Here is a 23,105-nt window from a genome sequence, read left to right as displayed (position 1 = left end):
AATTTAGCGAAGTATTAATATATCGATAAATTAATAAGTTATTAATATATCGAAGCATACCAAATTTAAATTTCAAAAATAAGTTTTTAAAAAAATTTCCATAATAAGATTTCGAAAATAAGTGTTAGAACAATTTTCATATAATAGCAAGTATTTAAAGATTTTATTTCCAAATCAAATTATTTACTAATTATTTTATGACATAATATTAGATCATATATTGCATATTATGTGTGTAAATATAAAAACTTTGATGTTAAAACTAAAACAATAAGAAAAACAACACAAGAATTAAGAATATCATTGCGGAACTTCTCAACATATTACAAAAATTAGAAATGAAGTCCAATATTATACAAATGTGAACAAGAAACAAATAATTTTGGATTCATGTTTTAATAAAGCACTATATGTAGTGATACTATACTGATTATTAATTTATATATTAGTTGGGCCCTATTGGAAGCTTAAATTTTTTATTATCTTATAAATTTAGCGAGGTTATTAATTTAGTACACTGACTCAAATCGGGATTGATAAAAAATATTATTTTAATGAAATTATTTATTTATTACGGATTAATTTCACGAAGTTTTAATGTACAAGGGTGTTAGTCCTCAAGGAAGTTGGGGGAGTTGGGTGTAGTTGTGTTTTTTCCCGTTAGTCGTGAGGGAGTTCGAGGGAGTCTCTCAAAATCTCCGTTAGTCGTGGGAGAGTTTAGAAGAGTCTCCCAAACTCCCTAAAAAAACCCCGTTAGTCGTGGGGGAGTTTGAAAGAAACTCTTAAACTCCCTGTTAGTGGTAAAAATTAGAATGATAGAGAGTTTGTTTTTTTGGGGGAGTTCTAGGGAGTTTATAGTGTATTTTTGCCTCACTCCAAATCTCTCAAAAAAGTAGAGATTTTAGGAGAGTCTCTCAAACTCCCTACACTCAACACACCAAACTCTCTCAAACTCCCTATACTCTCTTACACTCCTTCAAAATCCCCAAGACTCAAAATACATTAAACTCCATCCAACTCACTCGTGGACTAACCCCCGTAGTATCCCAAAACTTACAGTAAAAAGGGAAAAAGGTGAACACCCAGTGGACTTTAGCCACTTTAGGCATCACCATCATGACAGCATCAATAATGAATATTTACGGCCGAGAAGCACGCGATAGAATACTATTAGCATCTCTCTTTTTCTTTTGGCGCTCACCATTACATTGAGGCACAGAACCTAAAATCTCTCATTACCTCTTTCTTCCCAAATCCAACAAAACTAGGGCTGCACATCAATCCGATCCGGCCGACCAACCCGCCCGAACCGACATAGAAAAACCCGAACCGTTACAAACCCGACACACCCAGCAGTTCTGAACGGTACGATTATCACAAACCCGATCTAACTTCTTGTATATTCGGTTTCAACATCTTACCGACCGACAAGGTCTCTAACCCGAACATATGTTAATATTAATGCTTACCGTTGATTTGTGTCCTAGGGTTGATACTAACTGTTGATCTTTGGTCATGATTCTCTTCCCTTTTACTTGTGAATTCTGGCCCAATTTTCTTTTTCTTCCCTTCACTTCACCCGAGCAACATCATTCCTCTTTTCTTCTCCATCTTCTTTTCCCGAGCAACACCATTCCTCCTTTCTTCTTCATATTTTGGTCGCACACCACCACCAACATCCGTATCTTCATCTTATTATTGTACTGAGCAGCGGCTTTGTGTTGTATTCTATTTTTCCTACACCTACAGTTTAAGTATTTAATTTCTATAGGAACTTAAAGTTAATTTGGGATTCCCGATAAATTCAGTTAAATTGGGATAATGGAAGTGGTATTATGAATGTGTTTTGTTTGATTTTCATATTTGTTAATTTAACCGTTTAATTTTGATTTCTAGGGTTTCATTACCGGTTTTTTTTCCTTCATAGTTCTTGTTGAGTAGTCTTCCTATCTTTCGAAATCTCTCCAGAGGAGAAAACATATGCGACAGAAGTAGAAGTTGAATCTGATTGTTTTGTTTCCTACCCTCTTTTGGCTAATTTCTCAATACTCATTTGAATCCTTTTCGTTTGATGGATTCATCTATTTTTCTACCCACACATATTCTCCAAACATTACTCCCAAATCCCATTTTCGGTTAATAGATTCATCTAAACTTCCAATATATTCAGAAAACAAAAAGAAAAAAAACTAAATTTTCTCCATTATTGCCTCTCTTTTATATATACGATTCACATTTGCTTGGGCAAAAAGAAAAAAATTAAAAAAAAAGTTTCTTTTATTTGTGTGAAAAGATTGAATTTTTATTTATTAGGGTTTTGAGTTGGAGACAGAAAACTGTTAGCTTTCATGGCGGCAAGGGCTTCTAGGAATTTTATTAAAGATTTATTATATCAAAATGCAAAGATTGGAGCTTTTGGTGGTGGTGGAGGAGGAGGATTAGGAGCTGTTAGACATTCAAGTTCTGTTCCTAAAATTCGTCCCAAAATTCCTCAGTTATCAAAAAAAGTATGAGCTTCTTTTGATTTATTCGATTCTGGGTTTTGTTTTCTTATTGTTTTGAGGTCATGGGGTTTGATGATTCTGTATTACTTTTTAGTGGATTAAATTTATTTGTTGCAAAAAGGTCAATCCTTTATTTTTAGTGCAATACGTTGGGTTTTGGAAACTTGTGCTTAATTTTGAATTGTGGGTTTGCGTTTTGGTACTATTAGTAACTTCAATTTTTGGTTCAAGGGTTTTATTTGATTTCGCAGTGTAGTATTTAGGTTGAGAAATAGTATGTGGCATTTACACCTATGCTATTTGATACTCATGTGGCAGTCTGATGTTTAATTTTGAACAGTTCTGGTCTTAATATGGAGTTGTTAAAGTCTATGTGTGTCGGCATTTTACTGAATTAGCTTCTCTAAGCTCTATTAGGTGCTCTCTCTCGCTTGGAAGACACTTTTGGGGCCATAGAAGGTTCCGTTTGTGCACATTCATTTCCTCTTTGTTCAATAGCAGATTGGGAGTTATTTCATTTACAGTTTGATGAACCTGGCTCAGGCTCACCACTGCATCAACCACGCCCTGTAGTCCTGCACTTGTCATCACTAAATAACATGACTGGGTAAAGGAATATCCTTAAGTTGTAGTTACATCTGAGTCACAAGAATGCAAGATCACTTCCTTATGCTCTGAAATCCAACATAGGGGTTATTACTAGACAGGTTCTTTGTACTGTTTACTAAATATTGTCCAACTAAAAAGTAGGTTTCTTGTTTTTTATGTTCCAAGGCTTCTGTTTAAGGCATTTATAGTCGAGTCGTTATAGGAAACATGTCCAAGATATCCATATTTAGTTGTTTGAGGTTGTAAGTGGATGAAACAATCAGTCTACTAAGAAATAGTAGGATGTTGATATTTTGAATGTTTATTATGACTGTTGAGACACCTTAAAACTTTGTTCTTGCAAGAGCTTATGGTTTCCTTACATTCATTTATGTGGGATCTCAATGTTAAGGTTTTATTGTTGTTGGCATATATTGAAACAATCAATTATGTTTGATGAAGTACATACCCGTCTTATCTTGTGTATAGTTCGATTCTTTCTCACACGATGATTTTCGTCTTTGTTTGTGGGGGTTTATCAAGTTACTTCACTGTAGCTATCATTGACTTCATATCATTCTGTAGATGTCAGGTACTTGTTTTTCCTGAAAGACATGCTTGTTTTACTTCTAATTTTTCCATATGTGTTTGTACCATAGGGAAGAATCTTTACAGCAGCCTTTTTAGGCATAGTTATTTCTGGAGGAGCTTATGCGAGTACTGTGGATGAGGCTACTTTCTGGTATTTTTTTTGTTTCCTCGCTTAATCCAAACACTTATTCCTCAATTAAACGTTGTGATATATATTGTAGGACTTTTATAAGTTTACCGAACAGTGTTTCCGTTGCTAGGCAATTCCACTGTCTGATTCAGTGATTTGTGTATTTTTGGTTCTGTGTCACTATACCTTCTATGGATGTGCTTGAACATAAACTGTTTTACTCAAAGAGGGCCGCTGCTTTTCCTTCAGTTCCACGCATTGTAATCAGCTTTTGCTGATAACTTATATCGTAAACAGACATCTTAATGCATGTCTTAATGGTTTCTTTTGACTGTTCTGTTAAAGTATTTATAGAAGTGTTTTATATTTGGTGCAGTGGGTGGCTATTTTCAGCAACAAAGCTTGTGAATCCATTCTTTGCCTACCTTGATGCTGAGACTGCTCATCGTTTAGCTGTTGCAGCAGCAGCTCGTGGTTGGGTCCCAAGAGAGAAAAGGCCGGACCCACCCATATTAGGTATGGATGTGTGGGGTCGGAGGTTTTCAAACCCTATAGGTCTTTCTGCTGGTTTTGATAAAAATGCGGAGGCAGTTGAAGGTTTATTAGGCATGGGTTTTGGATTCGTAGAGATTGGCTCTGTAACCCCTGCTCCACAGGATGGTAATCCAAAGCCTCGAATTTTCAGACTGCGAGAGGAAGGGTAAGCATAAATGGTAATTGTATTTTCTATTGTTAATAAGCTCGACGGTTACTATAGAAAAAGCTGATATAAGAACAGATTTAGTATAATTTACTACTAGGAATTCGTCAAAAAGACTTGCCGAACTCTTTGTCTGCAAAATAGTTTGTTTCCAATATTGTTTATGCTCATTGAGAGTCCTGCTGGTTTCTTCTTGTTCTATTCCTTGATATGTCAAAATGATTGGTGTTGGCAGAGCTATTATAAATAGGTGCGGGTTTAATAGTGAAGGCATTGTTGCTGTTGCAAAGAGATTGGGTGCTCAGCATGGTAAAAGGAAGCTGGCTGAAACTTCAAGCACTGCACCTGTGTCCAGTGACGAAGTCCCGCATGGAGGAAAAGCAGGTCCTGGCATTCTGGGTGTCAATCTTGGCAAGAATAAGACTAGTGAAGATGCTGCAGCTGACTATGTTCAAGGAGTTCACACTTTGTCTCAGTATGCAGATTACTTGGTAACTATTAACTCCTCTATTCTGAACTCACATTATCCTTTAGCTTGCTGGGGTTTCTTCCTCGAGATCTCATAAATACAAATATAATGTACACTGAATATTCTGGGATTTGAACCCCAGTATTAGTGACTCAGTTTACTCCAGGCATTTCAAGTTTTGGTTGAAATTGAAAGGAGATTGCAGCATTTCACAGTTACTTTTCATCAGAAATACATAGGTTATAAATTGATAAACATGAATTACAGTGGTGATCATCTTCATGGTGAGGAGAGCGTTGTTACTACATCATCTCCATCACCCACTGCCACAGACATATGCATCATATAAGATTTTTGCATTTTATTCTTTATTAGCTAATACCTAGTTAAATTTTTTTTTATTATTTTTTTTATAAGCACTAGTTAACCAAGTTGAACTCCTTAAAGAGAGACGTAATATATAATATACACTATTTGCTTAAAGAGTGAGGACGAGGCGGTTTAGCTGGGAAGTACTCTCCGTTCTACTCTAAAATAAGATGCTAAACTTGCATCTACCACGCTTGGGGTGAACTGTTGACATGTGTCTGAGGGTCACTCCTACCTTCGATGTTGTTTCATTTTTTAAGTACGTTCTGAGGTCTCCATGACAACATGGATATTTGCTGACTTGATCAGCAATTAGTCACCGGTCTGCATGGATTTTCGATTGTGAGCATACAGAAAACATTAGATTGCTTGTTTGATATTAAATTTATATACAGGTTATCAACATTTCATCACCAAATACTCCAGGATTGCGTAAGCTTCAAGGACGAAAACAACTCAAAGATCTTGTTAAGAAGGTTGGTTCTCCAACTACGAATTTACCGTTTATTCTCTCCGATTTAGCATTGGTTATAGTATCTATCCTGCAATTGCTGCTCCTAATTAGTCATAACTGAATTATTTTCCTAGGTACAAGCTGCTCGGGACGAAATGCAATGGGGAGAGGAAGGCCCTCCTCCACTGCTTGTGAAAATTGCTCCGGACTTGTCCAAGCTAGATCTCGAAGATATTGCAGCGGTGTGCAGCCTACTATGACCTCAGATCACATGTATTTTTATTTTATTTTTTTTGTATATATCACCAATAATATCTCTTTTATGATTTAATCATTTTATTTCAGGTTGCTTTGACACTCCGCTTGGATGGATTGGTAAGTTACTTTTGACCATGTTTATCCTTCCAAAGCTTCACTTGGCGTTCTCCTCTCGATGCTTCAATGTGGAGAAATATGGGGCTTATCATATCAGTAGAATTTAATGGTCAATTCTTCATTTTCCCCTCTCAGATCATAACTAATACAACCATTGCAAGACCAGATCCGGCTAGTAAGAACCCAGTTTCTGAAGAAACTGGTGGTTTAAGCGGGAAACCTCTATTTAACCTGTCAACCAACGTGCTCAAGGACATGTATCTTTTGACAAGGGTAAGTTTATGAACTATATCTACAGTCAGCACTTTTCTGATATTCACGATTATGATACCTCATGGGCATGCTGATATTATTGGTGGTGATATATACAAAAGATAATTTGATCAGTTTGGTGCAGTGTCTCTGAAAACTATAGAATGCTGATGTCGAATTGTAATTTCAATTGTGAAACTAAGACAAACCAAAATCATGCAGTTGGTTGTAAAAGTTAGTCACAGATTTTAAATCGCGATGTTAATCTTGTCACCTATTTATCATCTGACCACGTTTTTACTTCCTTTTCTCTTGGAACTTATGGTCTGTTATTTTCCTATTCCAGGGAAAGATTCCTCTTATTGGTTGTGGGGGGATTAGCAAGTAAGTGTATAAAATTTACCGCATCACGTGTCTGGTAATTTTATTCTTATGCCTTCAATTCGTTAGTAAGTAGCTGAACATGTTGTAAATATTATCTTAATCCAGTGGCGAGGACGCATATAAGAAGATACGTGCTGGAGCATCTCTAGTTCAGCTTTACACAGCTTTTGCCTATGAGGGACCTGCTCTCATTCCCCAAATGAAGGTGCTTCTTTAAATAAAAAAACTAGTAATTTCCTTCTCAGAATTTGCTATATATGAATATACTACGCACCACCTTTTCTGGAACTGCTCCGCATTGTAGGTTCGAACATGATGATCAAAAGGGCTGATCTTTATGACCTGCGAGGATGATCAGTCATTGTGTAAAATTCTCTAGGATGATTTGGATATGGCCCATAGAGTTTTGACGAGATCCATAAGATTTCTCTTGCATCTTTTTGTATATTTATATTAGTGGTCGTTAAAAGCTGTTGTTTGTAGTAATGATATCCACATTGCTTGCATCGGCATGGCACTGAGTCACCACCCAAACAAGATTCGCATTACCCCATCCCCCATTCCTTTGATTAGTTAACATTTTTGTTTGTAAAACTGTTGTATTTTTGTGATTAATTAGCTTTTTGGTATGTAAACTGTTGTTTTTTTTATATCCAGGTTGAATTGGCAGAGTGCTTAGAAAGGGATGGATTCAAGTCAATCGCAGAAGCTATTGGTGCAGATTACAGGTAGTTCTGTATCTTAGGAGGACTAGACAGAAGTGCTTGTCCCTTTTTGAACAATTCAAGGGCCAACACCACCATAAATGTACGTCAATTGGATTTCAAAATCTTTTGGTAGTCTTTTGAAATTTAGGTTTTTTTGTTAAATCATCCTTCACCTTCGAATATATCCTTCCTAATGTAGTGACAAAGTTCTGGTATTCTGAGATGTACTATTATTGAGTAATGTCATATGTCAGCCTATGCAGGCTTTGTCAAATGACTCAAACCTGAGTGGCTTCAAAATGATTTTTCTCTTGTAAATTATTACATTTACCCCTTGGTCCGTTCTGTTGTGCAATCGCCTGGAAGTTTCCTTTCTAAACTTATAATCAAGGACAAATGTATTAGTCTAGAGTTGCTAAGAAAGCAATTTTTCTGGGCTGGACAGTTTAGCTTGCCTTGTAAAGGCTGGATGTGGTTTTATTTTTAATAATTCAGAGTTAATGCCTGAGTATTTTCTTCAGTGATGATTACAGCTTAGTTAAACTTTAGATCTTCTAAGCTTGGTGGTCCATTTATTTCCAAGATTTTGCCAGCAAGATGCCTTATTATCTTACATGAAACGATTCAAACACACCAACACCAATTGTTTGTCAGTTTGGTGCACTAAACTGACAGACACCGAATAACAAATTTTCTAATCCTCGATCAAACTCTGATGAACTTGTGCCCTGGCAACAAACTTTTATATCTTCCCGACAATGCTCTGAAGATCACTGTCGTTCAACTAAACCTACGACGATAGACTAGAAGACATGATAGGTTACATGCGCGAGACAGACAAAGGTAAAACGGAGATGAAACATTAAATGGACCATATAATTAACTACGGACGAACGACGGTCAATGTAGCCAAGGAAAAACCACCAACACCAGAATGGACGGTTGCTTGTTAAAATTAGCAACAGCTGATGTCGCATGCTCAATGTAACGAATAGCTGCCAAGTGCCATCTCAGAATTGACGGTTCATTCTTTGACTCTTCATTTCAGCCTTTAAATAAATGCTCCAAAAATAAATCCATTTCCCGGTAAAGTAAATAAATGTGGAAGCAGAGAGAGAGAGAGATGTATATTCCTTTTTTTCTTTTTTTTTTTACCATGACTTAAGTTTCTTGCTTTTCATTTGTTAGTGATCAGTCAAGTGAAGTAAAGCTGTGCATGCAAGCCAGATCTTATGCAATGGAACAAAATCAGTCCAGCTCTAGCGGTAAGAATTTCATGTAAACTTTACAAGGTTTCAATGAATTTTTAGGTGTTAAAATCTTTGTTTGCATCTGAAATTGTGAATCACGAGAGAAGTTATTTTGCACTGATTCTGCCAAGATTACAGATATGTAGAATTTTTTTTTATAGATATTGGTTCATTTTGATATTTTTCATTTCTTAAAATTATATATGCTGGTTCAGGGCATCCAGATTATAAGAATTGTTTGATTTACATATGCACAGCAATCATCTGTAGGGCTACCCGTTTATGAGACTATTCACGAAGGGTTTAGATGTACTGTCTATTTGAACGGAGAAGCTTATAGGTCAGTTAACACATTTGGGAATCCAGAAGCTGCAAAGAAGATAAAAGAAGAAAATAAATATCACCATAATCAACAAGGTGTGCTATATTTCTCTCTTTTGTTACATTGGTTTTGCATTCTTGTTTAGTATTATTCCATACACAAGTTCGGTTGATCAGTTGCAAACATATGAGCAGTCAAAAGGCAATTTTGGCACTAAATTCATGCTCATTATACACTCGAAGAGCAGTTGTCTTTTATTTTTATTTTTATTTTTATTTTTTTTTGCTGCGTAGTTTTAAATGTTAGGTGATGCCTTAAGTTTTAAATGTTAGGCTCAATCGAGTTTATGTCCAATACAAAATAATAAGGTATGTTACGAGGTTTAGTTGGGAGAAAAGCTACACATGCCTGCATGAGCTGGGTTTAATTAGGGTAAGTTTGACAAGGTTAGGAGTATCAAGGCTTATCCAAGTTGTGGGAACCAACAATTTAAGTAGATTAAAGCCAATTTATGCTGATTCTCATGGCACTGAGTTCACTCTTTAGCATGTCCACTGTGTACTCTAATTGCCGAACATGTTTCTTTTTCAGCACATGCGTCCCAGGTAAGTAGTTTATTATGGGGATCATAAGTTACCATTTCTTGTAACTGGAGGAGTTTTCTTGTCTACAACTAGAGAAGATTTTGTTTTATAAAGATTTCTTAAGTCGACGTATGCAGCTCAGTTTGACATCTCGTGATAAAGTCTAGCTTAACTCATTAGGAATGAGGGGGGTTGCTTATTTGCTTTACCTTGCACATGCACCTCTAGTGGAGTTTAGCATGTATGCATGTCAAAAATGGTGTTTGATCTCGTTCGAGTTGTGTTCTGCATAAGATTTATAAGTATGCAGGACTCGCTGTGTTGCAAATCCATTCTCAGTGAGTATGCAGCTAAGATGAAACTGCCATTTCCTACATATACAACCACCCGAGTGGAGCTTCTTGACTTCCTCTCTTCTTTAGTATTTGATGGCAAAACTTACATAGGTCATCGTGCCAGAAACAAGAAAGACGCTGAAAAGTTGGCAGATCGCGAGGTTATCATTTCTATACTGGGTATATATGTGTCTTATATGAAATCTATTAACTTGTGTGGTTCTTTGGTTCTGTTGCTTGAGTTTGTGGTTCTGTACCCTGAACTTATCAATCTACTACCTCATTCTTATGATCAAATTGAGGGAATTTTCTTAGTAGTGTTCCTTATTTTTCCCGATGAAGAATCGTAAACTACTAATTTATTTTAAATAATCTTACAAGGTTCCTTGGACAAGTTTGTAAACTTAGGTCTTTATGAGCTTTGTGATGACCTCAGCGCCTCAGCCTTACATACAGTATGGACTGGTTTGCCTGTCTACATGAACACATAATTTTGAAGATCTAATATAATGCTTGAAATATCTTAACAGGTACTTCTGATCCAGGGTATCTTTCAGAAATTATCAGATCCAAAAGCTGGCTGTCTAACGCATCCCATGAGGTTGAGGTGCCTCCGACTGTCCAAGATACTTACATGACAATGGTAGGAAGCCCAAGGAGTAATGGTGGGGGATCCACGAGGAAAAGGAAACAAATTCTGAACCCTTCTCCACCGGCACTTTCGGTGAGTAAAAATTATAAAACCCTGAGTCCCAAATCCATTTATCTTTTATGGTTCTCGTTTATTCAATTGCTTGTGTCAACAAAATCTTGATGCCTAAAATTTTCTTCTTTTTTTCTGCACATATTTCATCCCAAGTAAACAACTTTAAAATGTTTCTTTTCCATGTGTTATTTAAGTTTTCCTTCTCTTACAGTAATTGGCCAGGATGAGATTCAACATAAAAAAAACAAAAAAAAATTGCTTCAAAAGACATCTGAATTTTTTAGGGTCAGTTGGTCACTGTGCGTTACATTTAGCTCACCTCATTGGGAGATATATAAGCCAAGCTGCCGAATCTTGCAGATGCACGACAAGTGGGGATGGTGTGCGTGTCAACAAAAGTGTCGCATAAGATGTGTATATTGCAAGTCATTTCTCGAATTGTCTCTGATTTCTTTTGTTTTTCTTCTCAGGACACAGTACGTTGCAAGTCCATTCTCAATGAGTACGAGGTCAAGATGAATCTTTCAAAACCTATTTAGAGCAAGTCTTATGGTGGAATCCATCCATCTTCCATCTTCCACGCCACCTCAGCACTTGAAATTGTGGAAGGAAGTGCAAGTGTAATGGTGGAACACAGAAAACGCTAATAAGAATAGCGTAAAACGCGAATAATAATAGCGCAAGGAAAACGCTATTAAGAATAGCGCTGGACTCAAGTCAACGGTTAAAACGCTATTCTTAATAGCGCCAAACGCAATTGTTAATGACGCTAAAAAAACGTTGTTGTTAATAGCGCTTAACGCTATTGTTAATAGCGCTTTTTGATTCTTATATCCAGTAACACCATCGACCCCTTCTTCTTCTTCCTCAGTTCATCTTCAACTCATCCAAAAAAAAAAGGAAAAACCAAATCTAAAAAACCCCCTTGTTGATTTCTGGCATGATGGTTCAAATCAATAAAATTGCTTCAAAGGGTTTGTTCTCTGCTTCATAAGGAATCGAAGCATACTTAAATTTCTCAATTTAATTGAGAATCCAAAGAGAGGTTAGTTGAATTATAATTTGAGTTTATTTTATGGTTTGATGAAATGTTAGGGCTTTAGATGATATTATAATTTGGTTTGTTGATTGTATGCATGATACTCGATTGAATTATAATTTGGTTTGTTGATTGTATGCATGATACTCGATTGTATGATGAATGATAACAATTTTGATTCTAACAATGACGAATTTGACATGTAATTTAGGGTTTTAGATGATGAACATTGTGTAATTTAGGGTTTTAGATGATGAACATTGTGAAATTGCCATAAGATAATGAATTAATTAACCAATTTAAGTGCATTGTGTGACTATATTGTTTTTATTTGATGATTTTGTATATATTATGGATATGGATGTGTATATGATCTTGAGTTCAAAAGAATCGGATGAGAAACATATTTCTACAAGTATAGACCCACTTGATACACAACATGATATCACGTTTAGAAGTAATCTAGAAGACCTTGAGGATTTATATAATCGTGTGGTGGTTCATGAAAGTGCTAGTCAAGTTCTTCAAAATTCCGGCCTTGCTAGATTTTTTGAAATTAGAATTAAGAGAGATGATCAACAACTAGCTTATGCAATCATATAGAGGTGGTGGTATAGCACCAATTCATTTCATTTCCCAAACTTTGAAATTGGTTTCACCCCTTTAGATTTTGTTCACTTAACCGGAATTCCTATTGGAAATGGTCGTAGAAGATTGGAACACGCCGCTACAAGTAAATGGAAAAGTATAGAAAATCAAAAACTAGAGAATACCTACTTTAGACCTATGCATGGGTATGCACACTACATCAAGCACTCACCTGAATTTCCTATTAGGTGCCTCGCAAACTCTATCTAGGACAATCCAATTAATGATGAAAATTGGGAGATTGTGACTCGATACTTCTTATTATGGGTGATTTCAAAAGTTTTAATGGCACGTACCACTACAAGAGCAAGCAAAGGTTGGATCGCTTCCTTGCGTGATTTGAATGCGATTGGTAATTATGATTGGGGTTCGGCTTGTTTTAGTCACTTGTATAGTAGCATGAGTGCGGTTGCTAGAGGTGGGAAAAACATGTGTGGAATGACGATGGTTTTAGAATATTGGTTTTACATATATTTTCGTACTTTGACGCCTTTTCTCCAACAAGGTGTACCGACTGATGTATGGCCTGATGTATGGCCTGCAGTTATGATATTTAAGAAAGATAGTCTAGTGAAGTTGCAAAGGGGTACTTCCAAACACTCTCTTAATACAGCTCGCCAACAAATTGAGTTGAGGACAATTTTTGGAACGGAATGGCAACCATGGTCTACTACTATGTATAGAGATCATCCTGATATAGTGCATGCTCGTGAAATCTCCAATCAAAGAGTGGCTTTCTATAATCCTGAAAGCGAAACTAGTATCATGTATCTTGGTGAACGGTTTTTAAGACAAACAAGGGGATTTATAACAATTCCATGAAATCCACGTGAACGTTTGGGAGACCTTACTACCTCCCATGATCCTATTGATGTGGTTGAAGGACGAGACTATAAGCATGTTGATGAGAGCATTTATGTGTGGTGGTGGAAGCAACAATCTATTGGATTTTTGCTCCCAGAAATATATCGTCAAGAAAACGGAGATGAAGTTGGAGCTGCAAGTACTCAAGATCCGACATTTGTGGTGAATCAGGTCCCCCCAATACATCCATCACGGTATAAGTATGACAACGTCTCACAAGCTTCACCTGAATTTCCAAGAGTTTCTTTCTGTACCGTACGTTCAGACAATGAACGCAACCGTGTTCAAATGCCTTTGCAAGCACCCGATCCTCCTCCATTTACGTATGATGTTAATTGGGGAACAAGGTTTAGTAATTTTTGGTTTTAACTCCTTAAATTATTTTGTTTTCCATACTATTATGATTTTCTTTACACATTAGAAGTTCCTTAATATATTTGCTATCTTGATGTTTCTTTTCAGGAGCAATGGAAAGATTTTGCGCATAGGTTGGCTATGTTAAATCTAACAAAAGACCAGTATTGGTTTGAAATAGATCGGGCACGTGCTCTTGGGGAAGGATCGACGTCAACCCAATCATGTTATGATCTTGGAGACAACTCTCAATGGTCTAGCCGTAAAAGACCAGCCACAAGTCAATCAAATGATGCACATGGTCATTATGTTCCACAAGAGGAAGTAGTTCGAGAAGTAGTTCCAGAAGTAATTCCAGAGTCACAATTAACTCAATTGATGAATAGTGGTGGGATTGGTCTAAGTGAAGATGAAATGGAAAGGATGTTAGGATTAGGATGAGGGAACTTGTCTTTTCTTTTGTATGAAATTTGGATGTGTTTTCTTTAATGAGCTTGTCTTTAATGAACTTGGAATGAACTTGTATGAATGTCTTTTATTTAATGAATGTGTGCATGAATGTCTTCTCTTTTGCATGAATGTTTTTTCTTTTGTATGAATTCAAAAATCTTGGAATGCTTACAATATTTGAGTTTTGTTTACAAGTGCAATATGGACGATGAAAATCCGCTAAGGAGGTATGTACTAATGACGTATGGTATCGATCTTAGCATTGGTGATGATAGCGAGGAGAGAGCAATTGTGGTGCACCAGTATATGACTCAAAGAATGCATAGGCTCTTCCAACCGGTGCCTCAAGAAGTATTGACGCGACAAATGGTGGAAAGACACCGAGAGAATGAAGATGTAAGAATGATGCATGACTAGTTTGGACCTAACTGTACTTGGGTCCCTAAGAAGTTCCACCAACGTTTGGGTATGTGTCGACCTCTTTTCTTACGTATTCTAAGTGAGTTGTTGTTGCGGATCCTGCTTTTGATTTCCAAGTTGATTGCACCGGAAAACTTGGTCACTCTCCCCATATGAAGATGTATGCCATAATGAAATGTTTGTGTAAAGGTATAGCCGCTGATAGCACAGATGATTATGTCTGTATGCGAGCGCCAACCGTCTATATGTATGTGAAGAGGTTTACCAGGGTAATTGTTTGCCGCTTTGGTCCAAGGTACATGCGACTTCCTACAAGAGAAGACACGGAAAGATTATTGACAGAAAATGCGGTTAGAAGGTTTTCTGGAATGCTTGGAAGTGTTGATTGTGTGCATTTTCGGTGGAAGAATTTTCCAACAGCATGGGCAGGTACGTTCCGTGGGAATGAGAAAAAACCTACCATGATCTTAGAAGTCGTGGCATTATATGATTGGTGGTTTTGGCATGGTTTCTTTGGAACTCCAGGGTCGAACAACGACTTGAACGTCTTGGCTCAATCTTCACTTTTTGATAAGATGGTTAATGGTTTAACAACTCCTTGTAATTACCGCATCAATGACCACAGCTACGACAAGGGTTACTACTTGGCGGATAATATATATCCACGATTGTCTTATATTATGCAGTCATTCAAAATTCTTCTTCCAAATCAGCCAGCTAATACGTTGTTCAATAAATACCAACAAGCGAAGAGAAAGGATGTTGAAAGGGCTTTTGGAACTCTCCAAAACAAGTTCCAAATAACTAAAAAGCCAGCATTTTACTGGGATAAGAAGGATATAAACTTTATTATCAAGGCTTGTTTGAATTTGCATAACATGGTCATTGAGAATAAAAGACGTAACTTAGATTGGGGCCGAGTCGTGAACGAACCAATACGACAGGTTACTGGAATACCAAGGTCATACCACGAGTTAAGGAATGATGAGGCATATCTCCAACTCCGCAATAATCTTGTTCAACACATTTGGATACGACATGGACTAGGTCTCAGAGACGGTGAACTGCCACCAGAATCTCCCCCTCCACCACCAGATGATCTTGATGGTTCGGATGGCGAATTCGATCCTACCGATGTTTACCCAGCAGAACAGCTTTAGTTGCTGCACTTGGTTGCAATCCTATGATTTCTAGATTTTAAAATTAAGAAATATTAAGATTTTCATTGTATCATTTATGGTTTTCATTGTTTTCAAAAGAGAAGAAAAAAAACTAAGTATGGATTTTCAAAAGAGATGAAAAAAAAACTAAGTATGGAACTTGAGGAATTGGCTTAGGTTCTGGATGTTTTTCAATAAAAGCGCTAACAAGAATTGCGTTTGGCGCTAATAAGAATAGCGCCAAACGATATTAAGATTTTCGCTTCATTTCTAACCATTAGATCTTTAACGACTCCTTCTAATCAGCGACTCAGAAAAAAATGCTAATAAAAATGGCGTTTCAATGGCTATTTTTTTGAATTCGAAATTTTCCCTATAAATTGATCACTTCAGCTCATACCAAAACCTTTCAATCTCTAGATTTTTTTCTCCATCTTCTTAAAATTCATTGCAATTCAGACTTTTTTTTAACCATGGAAAAATATGCTACACCTGAAGATGTTGCAATCACCAAAGCTTGTATGAGCATTACACTTGATGGTGTTGCCGGAGTTGATCAAAAATCAAACCAGTTTTGGGAGCAGGTATTCGATACCTATGTAAGAAGCTTTGGGAATAAGTATGATAGGAGTGTTCATAAGTTGCAAAATAGATTTGGTACCTTGAAAAAAGATGTCAAAAAGTGGGTTGGTATCTTGAGAAATTTGCACAGAAACAATGCAAGCGGATGCGGAATTGATGATCTTGTAAGTTTTATTAAGATTTCTTAATGTATATCATTTTATTTTATTGAAGAATTTCTAACTTGGATTTTTGTTTGTTTTTTGTAGGAGAGAAAATCTAGATTGGAATATAGTAAGGTTACCAAGGGAAAACCTTTTGGAAATGAAGAGGTGTACCGACTTTTCAAAGCCCATGTTCCCAGATTCAATCCCGAAGAATTTGATCCTACCCAAAATGAGGAAGATGAATCAGAGGCTCCTAGTGTTAATGCTTCAACAAGTAGTGCTCCAGCAAGAAGCGACCCAAGATGGCTTGAAGAGGATGGCCCTCGTCGACCAACGGGAAAAAGGGCTCAACAAAGGGAAGCTTCGGAGCTATCGGCCATCAATGACGGAACCGACCGTATTTTGAAACATTTTAGTGAAGAGAATGCAAAGAAGATGGCAAGATTGGATGGACAAGAAGAATATTTATTAACCATTGCAGATACAAACAAGAAATCCTTGGATTTAGCTTTGGAGAAACATGAACTCGAAGTGTTGGATGTGGAGGTTGAGACCTTGCCAGAATGGAAGCAGCAATTTATGTTGGATAAACAAAATAAGATTTTGGAAAAACATGGTTATCCTCCTAGAACACTTGGTGCAAACTATGGTTATCCTAGCACTAGCAATGTTCGTCCTTTCAGTATATGAAACCATGTAGCTTATGGAACTATGTAGCTTCAATTATGTTTTTATCTTTTTTTTTTCAATTTGATGTAGTGGAATCAATGTAGTATTTTTAGTATCAATCAAGTTTCAATTTCATTCAATTTTATCTTCTTTTTGATTTGATTTGATTTGATTCAATATATGAAACCAAAATACTAGCTTGTTCAAGAGGAAAAAAAAATGAGAGACTAGGACAAAAACTAAGTATAGGATTGGAGAAGTCGAGTGGTGCCTGGATGTTTTTTGTGATTAGCGCAATTAAGATTGGCGTTTGGCGCAAATAAGAATGGCGCTTAACGTTATTCTCAATTGCGTTTTATTCTACACCATTGGATTCTCAACGGCTCCTTCTAATCAACGACTCAAAATAAACGCCATTAAGAATGGCGCTTAACACTATTCTCAATAGCGTTTCAACGATCAGATTTTCAAAATTAAAATTTATCTATAAAAATTGGCTTCTTCAACACAAATCAAACCATCCCAAAATCTCAAGATTTTCTTTGCTTCCTGTCTCTCCTGATTTTATATTTTTAATTCCAAACCTTCTTTCAATCAAGTGCAAGTATGGCATACACTACAAATGAAGATGTTGCAATCACCAAAGCTTGGATGAGAATTAGTCTCCAACCGATTGTTGGACAAAATCAAGGAGTCAACAACTATTGGGAAAGGGTGCTTCAAGCCTTTGTAGAAGAAGCGGGTGGTAATGAAAACGGAAGAACAAGACAAAGTATTCAAAATAGGTGGTCGGTGATAAAAAAGCAAAACAAAGTTTACATGGGTATCATACATTCAATTTATGCAAATATCGGAGGAGGATGGACGTTAGAAGAAGTTGTGAGTATTATTCAATGAAACCTCTTATTTTCAATTATCTACATATTTTAAGTCATTAATTTTCTAAATGAGAGATTATGTTTATTTATTTTGTAGGAAGCACATGCTAAAACTCTATATTCTCAACAAAACAACAAAGATTTTGCATATGATCATGTGTACCAAATTCTTAAGAACCATCCCGCTTTCGGAAATGATGAAGCTTGACAATGAAAATCGGATCATGTTAAATTCTAAACATTAGTTATTTGAATCCATGTAATGTCGCTTTTAGTTTTTTTAATCCATGTAACTTAATCTATGAAATGAAAATTAGCTAATTTAAATCTTGTTTCAATTTCAAATTTATAAATTTTGTTTTGTATTTTTAAAGATTTTTTATTTTCAATTTATAGGTAAGGAAACAGGAGTGACGTGAGAAGAGTGTAAGAAAAATAAATAACATGAAACGCTATTGTTAATGGCGCTAAGAAAACGTTGTTGTTAATAGCGCTAAACGCCATTCTTTTTGGTGCTTGACTTGCGCTATTTTGATTAGCGTTCAACGCCATTCATATTGGCGTTTCTTGTCCTCTACTGCGCCAATCTTATTGGCGTTTAACGCTATTCTTATTGGCGTTTAGATGGATTCCACGGACCCTTCCACCGAATCATGAAACCTTGCTTGGATTTTCTGTGGAAAATCCCAACTTGGAAGCCACTAGATTTGACATTCCATGGTTTTTTCCACACTTGGAATAGGTTGGATTCTACCATAAGACTTGCTCTTATACAACGATCCAACAAGAGCGCGAGCGCCTTCCCATCTTCACATCTTCATTAGTATTTCACGGTAAAACTTACACTGGTCCTCCTGCCAGCAACAAGAAAGATGCAGAACGGTTGGCAGCTCGCAAGGCTATCTTTTCTATAGGTTATAGCCTGTGCATAAACTGGACAAAAAAATTACTCCCTCAGTTCTTTTTTAATAGGCCAGTTTTGATTTTAGCGAAATTTAAGGAAATTAAGAGAACTAATCATTGAAAGTGGTCCTCATGACACTTGTCAATAAAAGAAGTGAAATGAAATGGTCCCCATGACACTTGTTAGTAAAAAATAAATAAAGTGAAGTGGTCCACATGACACTTGTCATCAAAAGAAGTTAAGAGAAAAGTAGTCCCAAAAAATTAAAATAACATTTGACTTTCCCAATTAGGAAACTGAACTATTTTTTTGAAACTTTTATTTATAGAAACTGGCCTATTAAAAAAGAACGGAGGGAGTATCAGATACCTAAAGTCGTGTAAAAGGAACACATTTGTGAGATTCAATCAATTTGGAGTTGAAACCAGTTTTTTTGAGCTTTACAGTGAACTAGAGAACTCCTCTGTGATGTTTTTAACTATTGAATAGTTTACCTTTCTCCAAGAATTACTCGCATTTTCACATTTTCAGAAAGATCGTCAGTTTCATACATAATTCAAAAATTGTTCTATATAGAAATCATCAAAAATATTAAATAACTCTGGCTTAACCAGTTTTCTTCTCCGGGCAACCCATGTAAATGCTAAACATCTTCACCTGCAAAATTTTAGACCTCATCTCTTTGGTTTCTTCTTGCCATGCGAACCCGGAAAAACAGGCGCCACATTCCATTTGGTAAAAGCATTGGTTCTGCTCTCTGTCTCTTCGCCATCTTCATCATCACTGGCTTGTCCATTTGTAGCCTTGAATTCTTCTTCCAATTTCCTAGCAGCAGCTCGCTTTTTCCCACCAGCTTCCAACCTGTCGTGCAAACTTTTCTCCGCAAGATCAGTGGAAGGTGCAAGTCTAGCTTGGGGTGTAATTTTTGCCCCTAAGCATAACCTTGGAGGACGAGCATCCTCTTGTTCCTTCTCCTCGCCTGATTCATAACCTGGTGATCTAGTCCTATTAATCCATACAGCTATCTTTCGCCCTCTATCCAGTACCTCGAAATCAGGTGCAACTTTCGCCTTCGACACTGTCTCTTTTGTAGCTCGCGTTATCGAGAAAACGGAGAAGCGATTGAGGAGTTCTGGGGTTTTGCTGTCCTAACAAACATGCGACACCCGGTTTACCAATTTATATCTGGAAGATGGCGATATGGTTTGGCACGGGAGGTCGAGGGTTTTGATTTTTCCTGGGGGCAGCTGCAGCAGGTGCTATAAGAGGCCTGGATACACTGCTGGCCCGTCAAAAAGAAAAAAATGATTCTTCTTTTTTACGCGCGAAATATAGGGTTCAAAAGATAAACCAAATGCAAGTATGCAACCACTTTTCTATTGCCATGAAAAGATCACAGCTTGTTCTTAAAAACCTAAAAATTTTCACATCTTATCCTGCAGAGTCTTTTCTTTGGCCTCAAATCAAGAGTCATTTACACACCCTCTCTAGTCACAATCTTCAAGACCCAATTGCCATTGCAAATGCTCTCAGAATCTCTTCAAGTTCAAAATCAGTTATTCTTGGGAATCAAATTCATTCCCAAGTTATTAAACTGGGGTTTTCAGAAAACATATTTTCTCAAAATAATTTAATTATTATGTACACAAAGTGTGGGTTTTTGGATAATGGATTACAAGTGTTTGATGAAATGACTGATAGAAATCTTGTTTCATGGACTTCGATCACCTCGGGTTGTATTCAAAATGGAGAAAGTGCACTGGGGTTAGAGATTTTTACTCAGATGATTGAAAATGGGTTTCGTCCAAATGAGTTTGCTTTTGGAAGTGTATTGAGAGGGTGTACTAGCTTAGAGGATATAAAATTTGGTTCATCTGCTCATTGTTTGGCTTTGAAAAATGGTAGTTTGGATAATCATTTTGTAATTAGTTCACTTCTGTATATGTATGCGAAATGTGGATATGTCGAAACAGCTGAGCGGGTGTTTGAGTGTATAAAAGACTGTGATGTTGGTTGCTGGAATACTATGATTGAAGGGTATGCTTTAAATGGTTATAGCTATGAAGCTCTGCGACTAGTATCTTCAATGAATAAGAAAGGAATGGTTATGGATCATCTTACGTTCATCAGTGCTATAAAGGGTTGCTCAAGTTTGGGTGATTTAAATTTTGGGAGACAGATTCATGCCATGATCATCCAGAGTGAAGTAAAATTGAGTTCTTCAGTTATGAATTCTCTAGTTGATATGTATTTTAAAGTTGGTGAAAAGGTTTCTGCTTTGAAAGTTTTCAGTCAGATGCATGAGAAAGATGTTGCATCATGGAATACCATGCTTTCTGAGTTTGCGCACAATGAAGATGCCATGGTAGTAGACTTGTTCACTAGAATGCTAAGAGCAGGATTATACCCAAATCGTATTACATTTTCAATTCTATTTAGGTTCTGTGGATCATTAGTTGATCTGTCTCTGGGGTTTCAGTTTTATTGTCTTGCTTATCACCTCGGATTCACTGATGAACCAATCGTAGCAAATTCTCTCTTCAATTTGTTCTCTAAATGTGGGAAACCTGATATTGCAAATTCAATATTTACTGGTATCCCCCGTCAAAGTGTAACTTCATGGAACGAGATGATCATGGGTTTTAACTTGAATGGTTGTACCATGGAAGCTTTAGAGCTTTTCGCTAATTTATGGAAGTCAGGAATGAAAGTGGATGAGTGTACCATACGCAGTATTCTAGGTACCTGTACAGGAGTTGAACACATAGCAGTTGGTAGGCAAATTCATGGAGTTATAATAAAATCTGGTTTTTGTTCTCAGAATTTTGTTTGTTCTTCGTTGATCAACGCTTATGGGAGATTTGGATTGGTGGAGGATTGCTTTATAATTTTCAGAGGAATCGAGAGATTAGACTTGGCATTGTGGGAGGCTATGATTTCCTCATTAGTTCGTGGGGGTTGCATTAATCAATCCCTAGATCTTCTGAAAAGCCTGATAAAAGATGGCCAGAAACCAGATGAGTTTATTTTGGGCAGTATTCTAAATGGGTGTGCAGATGTTGCAGCACATACACAAACTAAATCTGTTCATTCAATTGTAATCAAAACTGGATTTGGAGTGGATCTGTGTGTTGCCAGTGCAGTTATAGATGCCTATGCTAAGTGTGGGGACATTGCAAGTTCAAGGATAGTTTTTAATCAGTCAGTGAGATATGCTGATTGTGTACTTTTTAATACCATGATCATGGCTTATGCACGTCATGGTTTAGTCACAGAAGCTATTGCGGTTTTGGAGGAAATGAAACGGTCTAATTTACAGCCAAGTCACTCCACTTTTGTTTCAGTTATTTCAATGCGCAGTCATCTAGGTCTTGTTGAGCAAGGTCAAAACTTCTTTGACACGATAAGCTCAGTCTATGGGATGGTTCCATCTGCAGGGATTTACGGTTGCTTAGTTGATTTGTTTTCACGAAATGGGTACCTTGAGAAAGCAAAATGCGTGCTCGAAACTATGCCCTTTGCGCCTTGGCCTGCAGTTTGGAGATCCTTCCTAAGTGGATGTAGGACTCATGGGAAAAGAGAGTTGGGAGAATGGGCATCCAAGCAGTTGCTTGAGCTGGTTCCTGAAAATGATGCAGCTTACACTCTGTTGTCGAAGATTTATTCAGACGAAGGTAGTTGGGAAGACGCTGCAAAAGTGCGACTGGCGATGAATGAAAGTGAAATTCTCAAAAAACGAGGCTATAGTTGGATGGAGTTATAGGGGGCATTGGTCATTCAGTTTGTAGCAGATATTTAAAACAGAATAAACTAAGAACAGAATGATATGAACGCAGGGGTTAAAGTCTCCCTTGAAATGCTGCTTACAGGGGAAGGCTGCCCAAGAGTTCGAACTCCAGCCTAAAATCACCACGGTTCAGAAGCCGACAAATATCCAATATAATTGACCAACGGTAAATCGTGTGCATGCTGTACAGGGTATCATTCATTAGTTTCTGGTAATCCATATAATTCTTCATTCAGACAGTTATCTGAATTTAGCACCTGACCATGTAGTATACAAAGTTTTTCATCTAAGGGTAAAGATGTGACTTGCAGCCATATTGCTCCTTTACATATCTCTAATATTACTTGACCATTTACCAGGTCATTTTGAACAAATCTGTTCTTTTGTTATATCATCAGAGCCAGTGTTGTCATCTTGTGTTTGGTTGCTGTTACACTAACATAGTTGGGCATGTAACTACACGTGATTCTTTTCCACCAGTTAG

The 23,105-nt window shown here is 36.9% G+C and overlaps 4 protein-coding genes across 4 annotated transcripts; all 4 read left to right on the top strand.

The window, feature by feature from the left end:
* Positions 1–1,557: 1,557 nt before the first annotated feature.
* Positions 1,558–7,878, top strand: LOC113303368 (dihydroorotate dehydrogenase (quinone), mitochondrial-like). Its single transcript, XM_026552396.1, has 11 exons — positions 1,558–2,507; positions 3,752–3,834; positions 4,190–4,513; positions 4,749–5,004; positions 5,747–5,827; positions 5,940–6,047; positions 6,151–6,180; positions 6,316–6,453; positions 6,779–6,816; positions 6,922–7,021; positions 7,474–7,878. Exons 1-11 carry the CDS (start codon positions 2,349–2,351, stop codon positions 7,546–7,548), a joined length of 1,392 nt encoding a protein of 463 aa, XP_026408181.1. The 5' UTR covers positions 1,558–2,348; the 3' UTR covers positions 7,549–7,878.
* Positions 7,879–8,622: 744 nt separating this feature from the next.
* On the top strand, positions 8,623–11,325 carry LOC113306153. Its single transcript, XM_026555125.1, has 5 exons — positions 8,623–8,648; positions 8,712–8,788; positions 9,044–9,190; positions 10,545–10,738; positions 11,191–11,325. The coding sequence occupies exons 1-5, from the start codon at positions 8,623–8,625 to the stop codon at positions 11,257–11,259; spliced, it is 513 nt and encodes a 170-aa protein (XP_026410910.1). The 3' UTR covers positions 11,260–11,325.
* A 3,328-nt stretch (positions 11,326–14,653) lies between these two features.
* On the top strand, positions 14,654–15,655 carry LOC113306152. Its single transcript, XM_026555124.1, has one exon. It carries the CDS (start codon positions 14,654–14,656, stop codon positions 15,653–15,655), a length of 1,002 nt encoding a protein of 333 aa, XP_026410909.1.
* A 4,471-nt stretch (positions 15,656–20,126) lies between these two features.
* LOC113306519 (pentatricopeptide repeat-containing protein At1g50270-like) lies at positions 20,127–23,105 on the top strand. The gene has a single exon (XM_026555450.1). The coding sequence runs from the start codon at positions 20,189–20,191 to the stop codon at positions 22,595–22,597; it is 2,409 nt and encodes an 802-aa protein (XP_026411235.1). The 5' UTR covers positions 20,127–20,188; the 3' UTR covers positions 22,598–23,105.

This window comes from Papaver somniferum, chromosome 8 (genome assembly GCF_003573695.1).
Source record: "Papaver somniferum cultivar HN1 chromosome 8, ASM357369v1, whole genome shotgun sequence".
Classification (NCBI taxonomy): Eukaryota; Viridiplantae; Streptophyta; class Magnoliopsida; order Ranunculales; family Papaveraceae; genus Papaver; species Papaver somniferum.
Note: the sequence above shows the minus strand (reverse complement) of the source record. Positions and strands in the feature narration are given on the sequence as shown.

Bases quoted from the DNA above. Each gene is read 5' to 3' on its own strand.
- LOC113303368 (XM_026552396.1), top strand. From the start codon at position 2,349: ATGGCGGCAAGGGCTTCTAGGAATTTTATTAAAGATTTATTATATCAA. The intron at 2,508-3,751 runs GTATGAGCTTCT...TTTGTACCATAG, and splicing joins TTCCTCAGTTATCAAAAAAA to GGAAGAATCTTTACAGCAGC. The intron at 5,828-5,939 runs GTTGGTTCTCCA...TTATTTTCCTAG, and splicing joins TCAAAGATCTTGTTAAGAAG to GTACAAGCTGCTCGGGACGA.
- LOC113306153 (XM_026555125.1), top strand. From the start codon at position 8,623: ATGTGGAAGCAGAGAGAGAGAGAGAT. The intron at 8,649-8,711 runs GTATATTCCTTT...TTCATTTGTTAG, and splicing joins AAGCAGAGAGAGAGAGAGAT to TGATCAGTCAAGTGAAGTAA. The intron at 8,789-9,043 runs GTAAGAATTTCA...AATCATCTGTAG, and splicing joins AAATCAGTCCAGCTCTAGCG to GGCTACCCGTTTATGAGACT.
- LOC113306152 (XM_026555124.1), top strand. From the start codon at position 14,654: ATGTATGCCATAATGAAATGTTTGTGTAAAGGTATAGCCGCTGATAGC.
- LOC113306519 (XM_026555450.1), top strand. From the start codon at position 20,189: ATGCAAGTATGCAACCACTTTTCTATTGCCATGAAAAGATCACAGCTT.